This window comes from Girardinichthys multiradiatus, chromosome 4 (genome assembly GCF_021462225.1).
Source record: "Girardinichthys multiradiatus isolate DD_20200921_A chromosome 4, DD_fGirMul_XY1, whole genome shotgun sequence".
In the NCBI taxonomy this organism is placed as follows: Eukaryota; Metazoa; Chordata; class Actinopteri; order Cyprinodontiformes; family Goodeidae; genus Girardinichthys; species Girardinichthys multiradiatus.
Genome location: NC_061797.1, coordinates 16,634,381 through 16,651,088, shown reverse-complemented (window position 1 = coordinate 16,651,088; position 16,708 = coordinate 16,634,381). Strand labels below are relative to the sequence as shown.

The window sequence follows — 16,708 nt, the reverse complement described above, 5'->3', positions numbered from 1 at the left end:
CTCATAGTCTGACCCCTGCGTGACCCTCCTCCAGCTAAAATTTTCATTTCACTGTAAACAGCTCTGCCTTCTCGCAGCAAATGAACATCACCAAAAAAAGCCCTGGCTGCATTCAACTATAAACAGCCTGCTGTAAATGGCTTTCATCTCTCAGAGCCTATTAAACCTGCATTATTCTGTCTGTTAGTTCATCATCATCTACATGGGTTGCTGGATTCGACAGATTCCACCTCTAAAAACTGTAATGGTTAGGATTAATTGGAATGTATGTACCTGACATTTGTGAAGTGCCTTGAGACAACATGTGTTGTAAATTGGCACTATATAAATAAACTGAATTGAATTGAATTGAAATAAACATTTACAACTCTGGTCCTTTAGTCCTTCTGCTGCAAAAAAATATTTCCCCCTCTAGAGATTCGTAGATATAGATGTTTTTGGTTGAATTAAGGATAGAATGTTATTGATGTGGATGTTTTATGAAGCCATGGCCTAAAGGCATTTTGAAATGCCTGCTGCACTTGATGATGGAGACTGCAGAGCAAGCTGACTACACAGAAACCCTAAATTCCAGCCTTAGTGGTCCTATCTCTAAACGAGCCCTGTCAGTTTTTCTTGCTTTACAACGTCCGTGCGCTGATAATGAAGGTAATCACTGCTGTTGGAGGAGCAGTAAGTAACGTTTGTGGAACGGTATTTAGTTGTCATCATGTTAAAGTGTGGGCGAAACATCCAGATCTGACCTTTTGTTTTGGACCCTTCCAGCGTCAGAGTTTCGCTTTTGACTGACACAAAAAGAATGTCTGCCTTTGTTCTGCCTGTGAATGTTTCATCTTGCGTTGCTGCACAATGCATTGCAGCCTTTGTGTGTTTGTGCCTGTGGTGCAGAGAGAAAGTAGCAAAGCCACTAACAAGTTAATAAACTCCAGCTGGGCTTTGTTGTGCTGAAGACGGGCTATACAGTCGAGCACATTCTCCAAAGTTTAGCTCATACAGCTTCTCTTGAAGGCAGAATAAAATCTGCTGCTCAAACTTTCTAGGTTTGTGCTTCTTACAGGGTTAGAATACTCATTTGTTTCAAACAAGTACGCTCTGGTAGCCACAAGCAAGCTGGCGACCGGCTCCCTCCTTATTCTCACAGAGAAGTGTTAAATAGTTCACATTAGAAGCTGTACAATAAACGACAAAGTCAAAATGTGTCGCTGTGTTATAACAAATGTGACCAAAATTAAGCAAAAATATAATCCGTATACCACATTTTATTATTTGTTCTAAATTATTTAATACATTCTTACTTGGTTTAGGCGCATTTATATAGAGCACAGACCTCTGCAATGTTGCAGGGGTCTGGTACATGGACTTACCATAATGTTTTAAGTGTTCTTGTCAATAAATGGTTCACTGATGTGTGGAAAATCCAACCCAAGCACTTCTCTTCTATACACAACGTTCAGAGCACCAACACAGGCTACACAGGCTAGCAACTATACTGCACAATAATTATTGCGCAGTATAAAACAGTGTAGCCATTAGTACACCAGAGGGCTGAGACTGTGTTAAGAACGAGATAAGATTCAGTCTTTTCCTTGAAGAGCACTTTCACACCAGAACTGTTTTCTATATAGTCCAGAGTATTTTTCATCAGACAGTCCGCTTCATTTGGGCTGGTGTAGTCTGAACTTTGGGCCACATGTAAACATGGTTGTCTCGGTTCGCTTTTAAGTGATCCCTGGTGCGGTTCCTTTTACAGTGGAAAAGTAAAAGAACCAACCTTCAAACCAAAGAGAGAAGGTGGCGCCACCTACATGTATATGATTCGCAGACGTATGTGCATGTAAATCCTCACTAGACATCTGGTTAACCTCAACAGCTTTTTTTCTGTACGGCAGCATTCGGCTCGTGTGCAGACCAACCAATAGTTAACTCTCTTGCCTATGGGAAGATAATTTAACATTTAATAGCAACCTCATATGTCATTCTTCCTTGGACAAATGAAGACACATTTTCCATTCGTGTTTATTGAATCTTTGGCTACATCTCTCTAAAAGTACATTTTTCCCTATTTAGAATGAATGTTGAAGATAGCTGAAATTAAGTGTTTACATGAAAACATTTTCATTTCAGATATCTATAATTCAAATGGCAGAGATAAGGGCACCTTTTATTAAAAATTATATGACTTGCCATTCTCGATTGCTGGTTATCCTGGGTAGCTTCTTGTGATCGTGACCCGAATAAGCAACAATGTTAAGCCGATTTTGCAACGACGTAACATTGTCCAACTGGATTGGTCTGCTTTGCATTGTGGGAGTGATCCAAAACAAATGAAGGTGTGCAACATTTATTCATTCCCCGTCCAATCAAATCGAGTCCCCAAGACTATGGTGGTGGGAATGCAGATTAAGACAAAAACAAAAAAGACACTGAGCCTCAACATGAATAGGGCAGTCAGATTCTTACTGAAATAACACAGAATTACTGCCTCTCATTTTCTACAGTTTTTTATTTTTATTTTTCATAAATAAGCAGAAATGTCAGCCCTGAACCCAGTTTTTTAAAACTGCTTTTATAAACTGGTCTGCAAGTAAACCAAAATAAAAGCAGCTGTTCCACTGCTCTGTGGTGCCCTATAGAAACCTAGAATAAAATATAGACAGGTTTAAACATTTGCTAAAAGAGATGCTTCAACCGAGAGCTGGAAAACAATTCTGGTTCTTTGTTGTTGTTTTGCAGAACCTGTTCATACATAGCTTTGTCTCCAGCCCTGCCCAGCACTGGAACAGCTTTGGTGGAAAAAAAACCCCAGAGAATCAAGTTTCTTAGTCCATAGATCCTTCCTACCACAATTTCTTGAGGAAGTTGTCGGTCTAATAGTGTATCCAGAATAATGTGCAATGCTTTGTTAATATGTTAATTGTTATTAGTGCCATTAAGCAAAACCAAGTAATTACATTTCTGCTCAGTTATTAACTTCATCACTAAGTGGAGAAAATTAGAGACTTTGGGGAAATAATTTTCATGACATTAAGTAACAACACTTTAAATAAAAGAACTCTGCTAGCTGCAAAGAGAAGGTACAATGGATTAGGAGATATAAAGCAACATTTCTGCCTCTGTTCGTTAGTTACCTTAATCCTGATCACTATTTAAAATCTAGAGCAACTAAGGAATTCAAACACGTACAAAATTGAGATCCCAAAGCTAGTACTCTGCTCCGTCTGGTTTACATGGGCAACACCTGAACTAGAGAAAGGAAACAGTTCATTAATAATGAGCTGGATTGGACATTGTCCGTGTTTGATAGTACTGTTTGTGACTTTGCTCTACTGATGACCACCTGAGCCACAGTTAAAATCTGATGTTGGCTTCCTGATCTAAGCTCCTCTGACTCTGCTGGTCCGGGGTTCCTACACAATCTGGAAAGTTTGGAATTTAAATTAAATATTTTCCAGATCTGGAAATGTATGTGAAAAAATAGAGGATATGAAGGTATTTGTATGTCCTTTTAACATGAAAAGTATCTGTGAATCCTGGGTTATGCACTATAGAGATATAGAAGAAAGGCACAGATGAGGAACTGAGGTAATGTTGTGGAGATAAATAAACTCCCTTCTTTCTGTGTAGCTTAAAGGCAGTTTGTTTCTGCTGCTCAGTGAAAAATGCATTCACCACATAAAAGTGTCCTGGGTATCAGTCCAAAGGATGACAGATTTTAAACTCGGCTGCTCCTTCACTACTTCCATCATGCTGTGTGGTTGTTCCTGTCATTCTCCTGTAAACAGGGACTCGAGCGTTCTTCATTAATGAGCTTCAGAGCAGCTGGAGGGCAGATTTAGTTTTCGGACTCAAAAAGCCTCCTTGTTTCTGGTGTTTATATGAAGCTAAGGTAACCGGATGCTGATACCAGTTCATATTTATCATATATATTTAAAACATTTATAATTTTTCATTTTAAAGAAGAAAGCACCCGTCATGTAGACTTTGCTTTACTAAAATAGACCATAAATGTGGCAGACCCTAATAATAATGGAAGAAGAGCAGCCTTGTGCTTCCAATCCACAGTTTTTAATACTTCTAATATTTTCTTTGTGTAAAACAAACACAGGAGCCTCAGATTTTATCAGACATTTTATTGACATCTTCAGTAAGCCATTGACTGTATTTTTCTGGGGATGAAGGAGCCCATCTTAGATCTCCTGACCATGCACATTGAAACACTAGAAACAAATCCACTACCACAGACAAGAGGGTGAGTTTCAGAGTGATTAGAGAGTGAGAGAGAGAGAGAGCACTTTCTATTTATAACCTGTGTGCCCGAAGAGGAGAGAGACTGTTGTACGAAAGCACAATCGTGCTTTGTGTTTGTTCTGCAGCACACAGGCTGCAGCTAAAAAGATACGGCGACGGCGTTAAATGCATTGCATGCAAATGATAAACAGTGGGAGGTGAGATGGATCATTACTGAGAAAATTAATTAGGTTTTGAAAGGCTGATGGTAGGAGGAACAGGATTGGTCTTCCACGGGAACTACTGCTTTCAGCCCCCTCAACGCCTACATAGAAACAAATTACCAGCATGGACCTGATAATACTGAGAGTTTGTGTCTATGTGCACGGCCATGCAATTTCAGATTAGTTTTCACTTACTAAAGGTTCTAGTTTGTAAAAATAATTGAGAAAATCTTCACAAAAACAAAATAGTGGTAACAAAAGCATACGTGACCAAAGTATAACAAGTCAATGTTTTAGGTGCGTGTATTATTATTTTGAAAATACTGCATTCATTTCCGGTTTTCTAAGTTGTTTTTCTCCAGAAAAGGAAGTTAGTTAAACAGTTCTTATCAAACTAGGACATCCTGTTTTATTAAATAGAAAGGCACAATTAAATGGTGCGTATAGATGTTTGTGTTGTGTGCAAATTAACGTTTCACCAAATATTTCTCTGCTAGTTATTTTGTAGTTGCACCCTCCATAGCAGTAAAAACATCACAGTTTTACAGCATCTCACAGCTATGTACCTCATCAGGACATGTTGACAAAGCATAACTTGAAGCCAAAAAAAGACAGAAAAGTGAACTGTTTGACGTAGGATTCAGAACTGTGTGAAATGTTCAGTTAATCCCAGTCTGTCGGGATTTGACATTCATTTTTAAAATGCTGTGAGGAGTATCCTGCATGGTGCAGTTCTTAACACTGTTGCGTCGCAGCAAGAAGGTGGTCGGTTTAAATCCCAGCCAGGGTCTCTCTGTGTGGAGATTACATATTGTTCCCGTACATGTGAGTTTTCTCTGGGTACTCCAGCTTCCTCCGAAGAACTTGCACATTAGTTTTACTTGCCTCTGTGAATTGTCTTTAGATGTGAATGTGTGTATGCATGCATGCCTTATGTTTAGCTGTGATACACCCTTATAGAGAACTGATCAGGGTGCTTCCTGCTTCCTGCAAACTAACTAATGGAGATAAACACCAGCAGCAAGCCTGCAAGGTTCAAGCATGTAGATAAAATTAAATAGATAGATATTTGACACATTTAAATTCAGGGCTTCATCATTCTGTTTAATCTCCACCTTAATGTGGAGGAGGGTTTGTGTACCTCTATGATCCTGAGGGCTATGTTGTTCAGGGCTTTAGCTCTTGGTAGAGTCTCACATGGCAAAGGGGAGGGGTCAGAGTGATTCAGTGATTACGATGATATGGCTGACCGCAAGAAGAGGCAAACCTCGCCCAGATTGGGGAGACTGGAGCACCTTCCTGGAGCCAGGTCAGAGGGCGGCGAGCGCCTTGAGCTCCTGGGGCTCAGCCAGTCTTAGCCTGAAGAAACTACTAAGAAGCCCTCTCTATGTGGGTCTACCACCTACGGAGAGGAACGTCAGGATCTGCTGCAAGCCAAGTTGGGTGGCAGGCACCAAGGCTTAATGTTACAGTAATGCCCCCCCCTTTACTGACTCTTCTTTCCCGTCATTACAATCCTCCCACAACTCTAGAAGAGCTGTAGCACCTGGCCACTGAAAATTACCTAATTTCACTTCATTTTTTTATAAAGCACATTTAAAATAATGCAAAGGTATGGGTTAAAAATTCTCAAATAAAAAGTAGAGCTTAAAAAAATAGATAATTTATTAAGAAAATGAAATATAACTGCTCACACTGTGTTAAAAGCCACCAAAAAAGATTTGTTTTTAGAAGTGATTTAAAAACTGGAAGCAAAGTTGCCTGCTTGATGTTTAAAGGCAAACGCTCAGTGTGAGAACATAGGACCAAATATAACATTGGCAAGCAGAGTTTGATGCTGTAAATATTCAAATCTAACAAATATTGTTCTGTGCAATCGCAATATTGCACACATTGATGTACGATGACAACAGTCATTAGGCAAACTGTGAAACTCTATTTATAACACACCCCAACTATTCTTTAAGAATTTGCTCCAGCAGAAATTTTCCATGCAATAAGCTCTGTTTTATAAAGCTGTTTGAGAGGCAATCATTTAAAACAAGTGCTAACATGTTAGTGAGTAATAACTATTTTTTCTCCTTTGGACAGATCAGCCTCAGCTTGCTTGCATTCTGCATGCTCAATATTCTTAATGCCCTGAGCTCTAAGGCACCTACTGTTTTTGATTCTTTTCTGGGTGAAGAGAGTTTGGCATTTTTGCTAAAATGTATTATATGAGGGGACCCATAAAGTTTGTAGTTATTTATGAACCTTGTTTTATTCCTACCTGTACGTTTATGCTGCAACACTTGGTTGAAAGGCCTCAGTTTAGTTCTTTTCTCTTTAAGTCATCCCGTTATAAAGACCCAAACTATTATAAAACATTATAGCATAAGCCCAATGCTCATATTCTTTATAACGCAACGAAGTAGCCACTAGATAATCATCAAGCGTCTGAGAGAAGTATAAGGAAGCAGGATCCAGACGACAAAACAGGGATCAGCTGATGAACAGCCACTGATACCTTTTGATGCAAAATATGGCCATTGTAGCTTTGAATTCGTTTCAGTTTTGCAATTATATTTAAGTACAGAACAGCTGTTTGTTTCTTGCTAACCTTCTACACAAACTTATTTTGTAACTTTATGAAGCTGCTGGCCGGGGTTAGGAGCACCGGTTATTTCCACCACCTGTGGGTGGGCCTATAAATAGAGCAGGTTTTTATCCTCACCTCAGTGTGAGGTCTCTTTCTGACATCCAGGCGCTCGTTAGCAAGTCTTTCCATTGCACATGAGATCAACCTCGTAATAGTTTTGTTTTCTTTAGGAATGAAAATCTCAAATCCTCTGATGTTTTAGCACAATGGTTTACTGCTCTTTTTTATATCAGCTTTGGTTGTATGAGCAGAAGAAAAAAGTCAGAGATTGATGAGTAATTTGGCATAATTTTATCTAAGGTGAGGCGATAATAAAATTGAATTTCAAGAAACATGTAAAAAAGAAATGACTAAAACATCATTTTAAACGTACTTGACATGATGCTTCCAGGATGTTAATTGCATGCTGTGATTTAGTTTAATTTAGATGACTGTGTCACCAGCTGGGGGCAGGCTGGAGATATTCTCAGAGATAAATTCAATCAGATCTCTGAGAATATCTTTCACATGAGATCGTACCACACCATTCTGCTGTGCTGTTCATCTTTCTCTGTGAAAGGAACCAATCAGTGGAACGTGCTGCCAGAAGATGTGGAGAGCTGTGGCTCTTTTAGGCCCTCTAAATCTAAGGAAGAGTCAAGACGACCGCTCAGAGCTGCCGTAATTGACTAGGAGGTTTAGAAATATTGTGTGGTGTTGTGACTGTCACAGTTTTGTGAGATAATACATGCTGGATTATGGTTGTTTTGTATATTTATTTTAACTATTCTCATTTCGATTCATAACTGTTCTTAAACTTCTCATCTTGACCTGCCAAGGGACTGTAGATGTGACTCAGCTAAAAGCTATAATCTGCTATGGCACATCAAATGGTGACATTTATGTTTGAATTGTTCATTGCCCCTTTTTAAATGTCGTCAAAGTGAAAAATTAAGTGGGATTTCATTACTTTTTAGATAGATTTGTAGTATATTAGTAAACTTTCTTCTCTCTTTGTTCCCCTGCAGCGTCAGACAACAGCCAGCGGTTCCAGGAGACATGTTTTGCCTTCGCGTTAACGCCGCAGCAGGTCCAGCAGATCAGCGGCTCCATGTAAGTACGACCCTTATTAGTGCACTGCTTTTAACTAATCCACAAACATTTAATGTTTTAATAATAATAATCGTGCCTTTCCTCAAAGGGACATCTCGGGAACCAAATGTGACTTTTCAGTTCAGGTTCAGCTCCGGTTTTGCCTGTCGGAGACAAGCTGTCCTCAGGAAGACCATTTCCCTTCCAATCTTTGTGTCAAAGTCAACGGGAAGCAATGCAACTTGCCGGTGAGGAGTCGTGGATAACTCGGCATCTGCAAACAAAAACATTTAACGAGATTTACTGTGAGCCTTATGTTTCTTTTCGATTTTCAGGGTTACCTTCCTCCAACCAAAAATGGCGTTGAGCCTAAGCGGCCGAGCCGGCCGATCAACATTACCTCACTTGTCAGATTGTCCACCACAGTCCCAAACACCATTGTGGTATCGTGGACTGCAGAGATTGGAAGGGTAGGAGCTAAACCTATCTTTTCTTTCTCAGTACCTGCAGAAAAACATATAATGAAATCTTAAATTGTTTCTTTTATTAACGTTTAACCTTCTTAACTAAAAAAATCTTTCCTGCCTATTTGTCTAAATTATATTCCTGACATTCAAGTTGTTGGCCAACAAGAACGTTCTTTGTCTGTCCATAGGGGCTGTTTTGAGTTGTTGTCGACTTTGTTGGTGTTTAATTAGCTTTTGAATTTATTCAACAATTTACTGAAATGATTTATTGATAATAAAGGCATCACCAACCCATTGAAGTGAAACTAATTCTTCACCATGTTCAGAAGCTTAAAATTCAGTTTAATACACAAAACTGCTTGGTGAGTTTCAATGAAATGTTAGCAGTTTGTAAAATCCTACTTTCAGTGAAAGCCCCTCTGAAAATGCATTCTGGGATTTTGCAGACTTATGCAGACAAATATGTGTTCTGACCCTGTTCAGATCTGGTATTAATAGGTATTCTGGTCGATTCAGATGCAGCTGGCAGCTTTAGGTCCGACTGTTCTCACCTGGCTTTAAAATCTATGTTGAGTGATTCCGATCTTAATTAACCTGCCCAAAGCTGAGGACCCACTATAATATTTTCACCAGTTTTAATCCAGGGTTCACAATTGGGTAACATCTGCACTAGTTGGAGATAGTAGGCATGGCTGGTTTGTTCAAACTCTAAAGCTTGAAGACATTAATCTGCACATTTGTCAGCTTCAGAGATCCGATTCAGACACAATCAGTCAAACATGTCAAATATTTTGATCCGAATCTGTGTGCAGTCAAGTCCTGGGAAGTGAATATCGACCTAACTACAAAGACCTGTTGCAAGCAACCAATGAAGAAGAAAGGTTATTTTCTTACTTTATTTGCAATTACATTTACAAAGCAGTTGAGCGTGACAACTGACTGTAAGAAAATATTTTAAAACTCACAATGAGCCCCCCAGGTGGTTGTTTTAGAGGATATTTAAAAGAAAATTTAAATTGATCAAATTTAAATTAATCAAATATTAATAACTTACAATAAAGAGGCAAGGTAGTTAAATTAATTCAGAAACTGGGCAATATTTAAAAAAATCTGTCTAATCAGACTGTTACTGTCACTTCTTTTAGTGTTTTTTTTATATAACAAGGTTTTAAAATAATTTCAATGATCTGTTTTTTGTAAATGTAATTTATAATGGTAATTGGGGAAGAGAGATTTCATTTTTTTAAATGTAGAGTTTGGGCAAAATAATGAATAAGAAATTACTAAAATGCTCATTATTTGTCCTATGGAATGTTATCCACGCTTCTTTGCTTTTTTCTTTTCTTTTCGTCCTTCTTAAAATTTTATCGGCCGTTGGAAAACAACAGTACCCTGTGTTTGGCTCTAGCCATGTGTGATCTGATGACTCGGTGTGGACATGGGTCCCGGGTCTGAACCAAACCAAGGATGTTCAATGCTGATTCAGCCTGAGTTGAATGGAGCGTGACTCATATTTTGCTGGAAGGCAATTGAGAGCAGTAAACTCTACAAATCTCTGTCTCCTGGGGCAAAATACAGTTTGTGAGGAGTCTTAAGGTGAAAAATATCACTTCTCAATGGGACATTGTCTTGTGTCTTAATTTGTGTCTACAGAGTTACTCCATGGCAGTTTACCTTGTGAAGCAGCAGTCCTCCACAGTGCTGCTACAAAGACTGCGGGCAAAAGGCATCAGAAACCCAGACCACTCCAGAGCTCTCAGTAAGACCTGCCAGCCGATCCAAGAAGCTGGAATGATTTACGGCTAAAATTGTCCTGATTAAAGTCTATCCTCAGCTCTAAAAAAAGAGTGGCAAGTGATCCAATCTTTATACTGAATCAAAATTGGTAAAAAGACAGCAAGTTTACTGCTGAGGATTTTGTTCACTGAGTTGTTTCTGTACTATGGCTTTATTTTCAAGGGAAATTCACTTTGTTACACCACTTGTTCTTCTGCATCTGCATCATTATTATTTGTATGGGACAGTTTTAAATAGCTGTGAACACAGATGAGTTTGTGATCAAATACGTTGAAAAAATGAATCTGAATTTGTGCCCACATTTAGTAAAATATCCGGGTTGGATTTTAAAATGATTTAATGCGTCCTCCCTGTTATCCTGGCAGACAACTCTCCATGCAACTCTCCGGCCTTGCAGACGGGACAGCCTGGAGAGAGAACCTTAAATCACCTTAAAAGCACACCCAGACCAGAACCAGTAAGGTTATTTCAGAGAGAAGGAACTCTTACCTAGAAAGAAAAACTCCCAGAGATCAAGCATGTGTGAATTAAAGATAAAAGAATATCTTTTAAATAAGTAAATTGGTGCAGCTGAATGAGCAAAACAAAACCCAGAACCTGATACAACCCAGAACCAGAAACGAAGTAACAAGGGCCTCACACTGCCCTACTCCGTCTGTGTAGCCTAAAAGCATCAATATAAGAGGAAAAAACAGAGTCTGTGAAACACAAAAGATTTATCTTCTCTCCATGGCTGATCTCATCTCCATTGCATCCTCACCTTCAGGCCACGAAAGGTTTCCACAGTGCTGTCAGTCATGTCTGCTCCCCTAACCCGGCGGCCTCCAGCGCCCACCGGATCTCATTTAAGGCTTTAATTTGCTGAGAGAAATAAGAATGTAGGATTTTTATAATCTGAGGAGCTGAAACACCCAGTAATGAGCTCACTGTGGCTGGTGCAGCTCTCCACATCAGCCTCAGGGCAGACATCTGATCCTGTAACTTTCTTTTTCTCATTCAGCCTGGACTAAAACAAGACTGGACGTCCAGAAAATACTATACCCACAGCGAAACATGGTGGTAGCAGCATTATGCTCCAGGGTTACTTTTATTTAGATGGAACTGGGTTTTTTCGGAGAAGTGGATGAAATTCTGAACAGATTCAAATCATTGTCAGATTTGACCCAAAATCTCCAAGTGTCTACAAAAAAAACGGAATATGAATAGGGGTTTGGTTTTAGTCATCACAGTAACTAAAGAGTTAATACCGAACCTGAATGAAAAGATCAGCCTAATGTTAATTTAAGGGTGTACGCACTTACGCTATCAAATTATTACAACTTTTATGTTTATTCCTATTTTTCAACCAGACAGATTTGTTTGTCTATTGAATTTAAACCTTAAAAGTGTGAAAAGCTTTGCAACAGTTTTTACAGTTTTAACAGGTGGTCCGTTGTACATCTACTACAGATTTAATGAGTTTTAATCAAGTGCTTTATGACAGCTTGAACTGCATCTTTTTACATTTGGTTTAATTCTTAGCTCTGCAGTTTTTTTTTACTATACAGATGTGTTGCAAATTCGCTCAATATTCAGGAGTTTGCTGACCTTTCCAGATTGGTTGCAAAGACTAAATATTGTAGAAACACAAAAAAAATCTGTTTCATTGTAGTGTCTTTATTTAATCCCAAATTAGGCATGGCATGTAAATGGTTTGGAAACGATTTAATAATGTTTATATTTTAATCGTTCAGAATGTTGCTACCTCTGTATGAGACAATATAATAGGGCGACACTCTGCTGTCAATGCAGGGCTGTATTTCTCTTTAGGTTTGTTCACTACGACAGTCTCCAGCTTTACGAGCTCATTTCTTCAGAAAAAATTGTTGGATGAAGGTTCCGAAAACAATTATTTCCAGAGAGAAAATGGTTCAGACGTCTTAGATTTCACTGAAATCTAACAAATGTATGTATGTATGCAGCCTTTAAACTGAGATTTTTTGTTGTTATACGACATAGGAGTTACTGAAAACATCTTCTGACTTCAGTCCTAAATAAGAATCAGATGCAGCATATGGAGCTCCTGAATTCATTTAGAGCACTGACCTGGTGTCCGACAGAGGGAAGAGGTTTATCTGCATCTCGCTCACTCATACAATGCTGTTGTCCTCTTTCAGTCAAAGAGAAGCTTACAGCAGACCCTGACAGTGAAATAGCCACAACCAGCCTGCGCGTGTCCCTGCTCTGCCCGGTAATCACCATTCCTGCTTCCCATACATTTACATACCTAACACTTATTGCTTAACGTGCCTTTGCCCACCTAACTCTTCCTAAGCAAAATCTTACATTATCATATGTTTTTGTCATGTTTATGACATGTAGAGTGCATTTCACCCTTAAATCCCTGCTGTGCGTTTCCTCTCTGGGTTCCCCACCTGTTGGTGTGCAGCTGGGGAAGATGCGGCTGATGATCCCGTGCAGGGCGCTGACATGCTCCCATCTGCAATGCTTCGATGCCACGCTTTACATTCAGATGAATGAGAAGAAGCCTACCTGGGTTTGTCCTGTCTGTGACAAGAAGGCCCCTTATGAGCATCTTATCATTGATGGGTAAGAGAAAACTACAAGCAACCTCTTTGTTTTAAGATGTTCAAAAGTCTGAGATCTTCCCTTATTTATCTATATTTTACTTCCAAATGCCCATACTCTCTTGTAATCTTTTAAAGTACTTTGTATTAATATTCCTTCAGGCTTGACCAGAGAAATCTTCTGCATCAGGCTTTTTGTTTTTGGTAAGAAGGGCTCAGCGGGGAAAAGAGAAAGAAAAACGCAGGTGGTCATAAACATTCTTAAAGACAAACGTTATGAATACCTAAAATGTCTAAAATTTATTCTACATTTTAATTCAAAGTAAACTTCATCCGATTCAATGTCTGTAGTAGCTTACACTCCTCGGCTGTTTTGCCTCAACAACCAACCCAACACCTATCAGCAAAGGCACACGAAGAAGAGAAGTACATTTTTGTGAGGAAAACCTAATACAAAATACAAAAACAAATTTAAAAGGGAGGGAAAAACAATGAAAATACAGAGAAGCGGATATAGAGGATACACAGCGCAATTTAGTTTTGCTTTTGTTGGCGGCACTGGTGGCCTTTGTTTTTGTTATTTTTCCAAAGTGCACAGACAGGGTAAGATATGCAGCACAGGTTGTTCGGGTCGGGACTCCAACCCGGGATGGCTGCGTCGAGGACTGAGGCCTCCGTATATGGGTCGCGTGCTCTATCGCCACTACACGCACCGCGCCTTACACAGTACTGTATATGCCAGAAGAGACGGTGATCCTACTGAAGACCAAGCTGGGTTGTGTTGGTCAGAATTGTCTTTACATGAATTAACATGTACCTGGTTCCTATACAGTCTTGAAAAGTATAGTAAAAGAAAAATACTTGTATTTACTGACTTTATTTTCCATCACATTGTCTTAAAATGGAGATTTTCCTCCCATCCTTGCTTCATTCCTTTGTTCCTTTTCATGTCTTACCTTCCTTCTTCCCACCCTCATATACAGGTCCTTCTCAAAATATTAGCATATTGTGATAAAGTTCATTATTTTCCATAATGTCATGATGAAAATTTAACATTCATATATTTTAGATTCATTGCACACTAACTGAAATATTTCAGGTCTTTTATTGTCTTAATACGGATGATTTTGGCATACAGCTCATGAAAACCCAAAATTCCTATCTCACAAAATTAGCATATCATTAAAAGGGTCTCTAAACGAGCTATGAACCTAATCATCTGAATCAACGAGTTAACTCTAAACACCTGCAAAAGATTCCTGAGGCCTTTAAAACTCCCAGCCTGGTTCATCACTCAAAACCCCAATCATGGGTAAGACTGCCGACCTGACTGCTGTCCAGAAGGCCACTATTGACACCCTCAAGCAAGAGGGTAAGACACAGAAAGAAATTTCTGAACGAATAGGCTGTCCCCAGAGTGCTGTATCAAGGCACCTCAGTGGGAAGTCTGTGGGAAGGAAAAAGTGTGGCAGAAAACGCTGCACAACGAGAAGAGGTGACCGGACCCTGAGGAAGATTGTGGAGAAGGGCCGATTCCAGACCTTGGGGGACCTGCGGAAGCAGTGGACTGAGTCTGGAGTAGAAACATCCAGAGCCACCGTGCACAGGCGTGTGCAGGAAATGGGCTACAGGTGCCGCATTCCCCAGACCTGGGCTACAGAGAAGCAGCACTGGACTGTTGCTCAGTGGTCCAAAGTACTTTTTTCGGATGAAAGCAAATTCTGCATGTCATTCGGAAATCAAGGTGCCAGAGTCTGGAGGAAGACTGGGGAGAAGGAAATGCCAAAATGCCAGAAGTCCAGTGTCAAGTACCCACAGTCAGTGATGGTCTGGGGTGCCGTGTCAGCTGCTGGTGTTGGTCCACTGTGTTTTATCAAGGGCAGGGTCAATGCAGCTAGCTATCAGGAGATTTTGGAGCACTTCATGCTTCCATCTGCTGAAAAGCTTTATGGAGATGAAGATTTCATTTTTCAGCACGAGCTGGCACCTGCTCACAGTGCCAAAACCACTGGTAAATGGTTTACTGACCATGGTATCACTGTGCTCAATTGGCCTGCCAACTCTCCTGACCTGAACCCCATAGAGAATCTGTGGGATATTGTGAAGAGAACGTTGAGAGACTCAAGACCCAACACTCTGGCTGAGCTAAAGGCTGCTATCGAAGCATCCTGGGCCTCCATAAGACCTCAGCAGTGCCACAGGCTGATTGCCTCCATGCCACGCCGCATTGAAGCAGTCATTTCTGCAAAAGGATTCCTGACCAAGTATTGAGTGCATAACTGTACATGATTATTTGAAGGTTGACGTTTTTTGTATTAAAAACACTTTTCTTTTATTGGTCGGATGAAATATGCTAATTTTGTGAGATAGGAATTTTGGGTTTTCATGAGCTGTATGCCAAAATCATCCGTATTAAGACAATAAAAGACCTGAAATATTTCAGTTAGTGTGCAGTGAATCTAAAATATATGAATGTTAAATTTTCATCATGACATTATGGAAAATAATGAACTTTATCACAATATGCTAATATTTTGAGAAGGACCTGTACTTCCTTTCTTTCCTTGTGCCCCCACTTATTTCCCTAATGTGTGTCTACCCTTCATTGAGCTCTACTTTCCTTCCTTCCTTTATTCATTCCCTCCTTCCTTCCTTAAACTTGCATTTCCTTTCTTTCTTCCATAATTTAATTGTTTGTTTGACCTCTCTTCCTTCCTTTTATCCTTCCAGTTTTGTTTTGTTTTTCCTAGGTTTCATATTTAAATCCTAACCACTGAAATATTACTTGAAATAAATTAATAGTGAACTTTAGTCATTTATATTTTAAAATGAAAATAAAGGTGGGAAATTTGGAGAGTTGAGTCAAAAAAAGTCTGAATCTTTATAAGTAAATTGTTGCGCACAATTGACTGCATAAAAGTAATACTGTTTCACTTTGAGCATTTTTTGGCCATGTGCTTTTTTATTTTCTTGTTTTATTTCACTGGGTCATGTTTTTTTTGTTTTTTCATTTTTTGAGAGCAAGAAGTTTGTTTTAATGTGTTTTAATGAACCTGCACTGCATTTTACCCTCTCTCAACATGTTAAATACTTTGGCTGATCAAACATGACGTGGATAAAACTGCTCTGAACAAAGATTTTTGAATCTTATTCTACTTGTAAAAAGACAAAAGAAATGTAGTTTGTTTTCTTTTTGGCATTTGGACCACTTTAAACTGAGAACACTGACTACATCGATAACACATTATTTAACACAGTTTTCTGACTGCTTCTATGAAAATGTTTTCTATTTGTCAAAACAAAAACTGGGATTCTTAGTTCTCCCCAAAATGTTGTTAATCTCTCATCTTGTCTTGTTCCTATAAAAACAATATCATGTAACTGTTTCCTCTCATGGGCTGATTGTATCATTACACCCTTTTAGAAAATGATTTTAAATTGCATCTATTTCCAGGTTAAAGCTTTAGAGAATTAACTTGTTGGTGCTAAAATCTGTCAAATTGTTACATTTGATATTTGTCACAGAAAGTAGAAGAAATGGCTCTCAGGCTCCTACTAACAAAGTGCTCAAATTTTAAATCAAGCACTTTATTCATTGCAGCTTGTCACAAAGAGATAATTTGTTCCCTATTTGCTGGATATTTTTATTCTGCTGTACTTTTTAGGCCTGATGTTGTCTAGTTCAGGTACTGGTCCTGGACAGAAAATATTTTAAAA

General features: G+C 39.1%; 1 protein-coding gene across 1 annotated transcript in view; it reads left to right on the top strand.

Annotated features, from left to right (window-relative positions):
• Positions 1-16,708, top strand: part of LOC124866946 (E3 SUMO-protein ligase PIAS1-like) — an 83,340-nt gene that overhangs the window by 56,386 nt on the left and 10,246 nt on the right. Inside the window, exons 3-8 of the mRNA XM_047363018.1 lie at positions 8,097-8,181; positions 8,270-8,408; positions 8,496-8,630; positions 10,281-10,386; positions 12,581-12,654; positions 12,853-13,013. Of these exons, the coding sequence (XP_047218974.1) occupies positions 8,097-8,181; positions 8,270-8,408; positions 8,496-8,630; positions 10,281-10,386; positions 12,581-12,654; positions 12,853-13,013 (700 nt within the window). The remainder of the gene's footprint in view (positions 1-8,096; positions 8,182-8,269; positions 8,409-8,495; positions 8,631-10,280; positions 10,387-12,580; positions 12,655-12,852; positions 13,014-16,708) is intronic.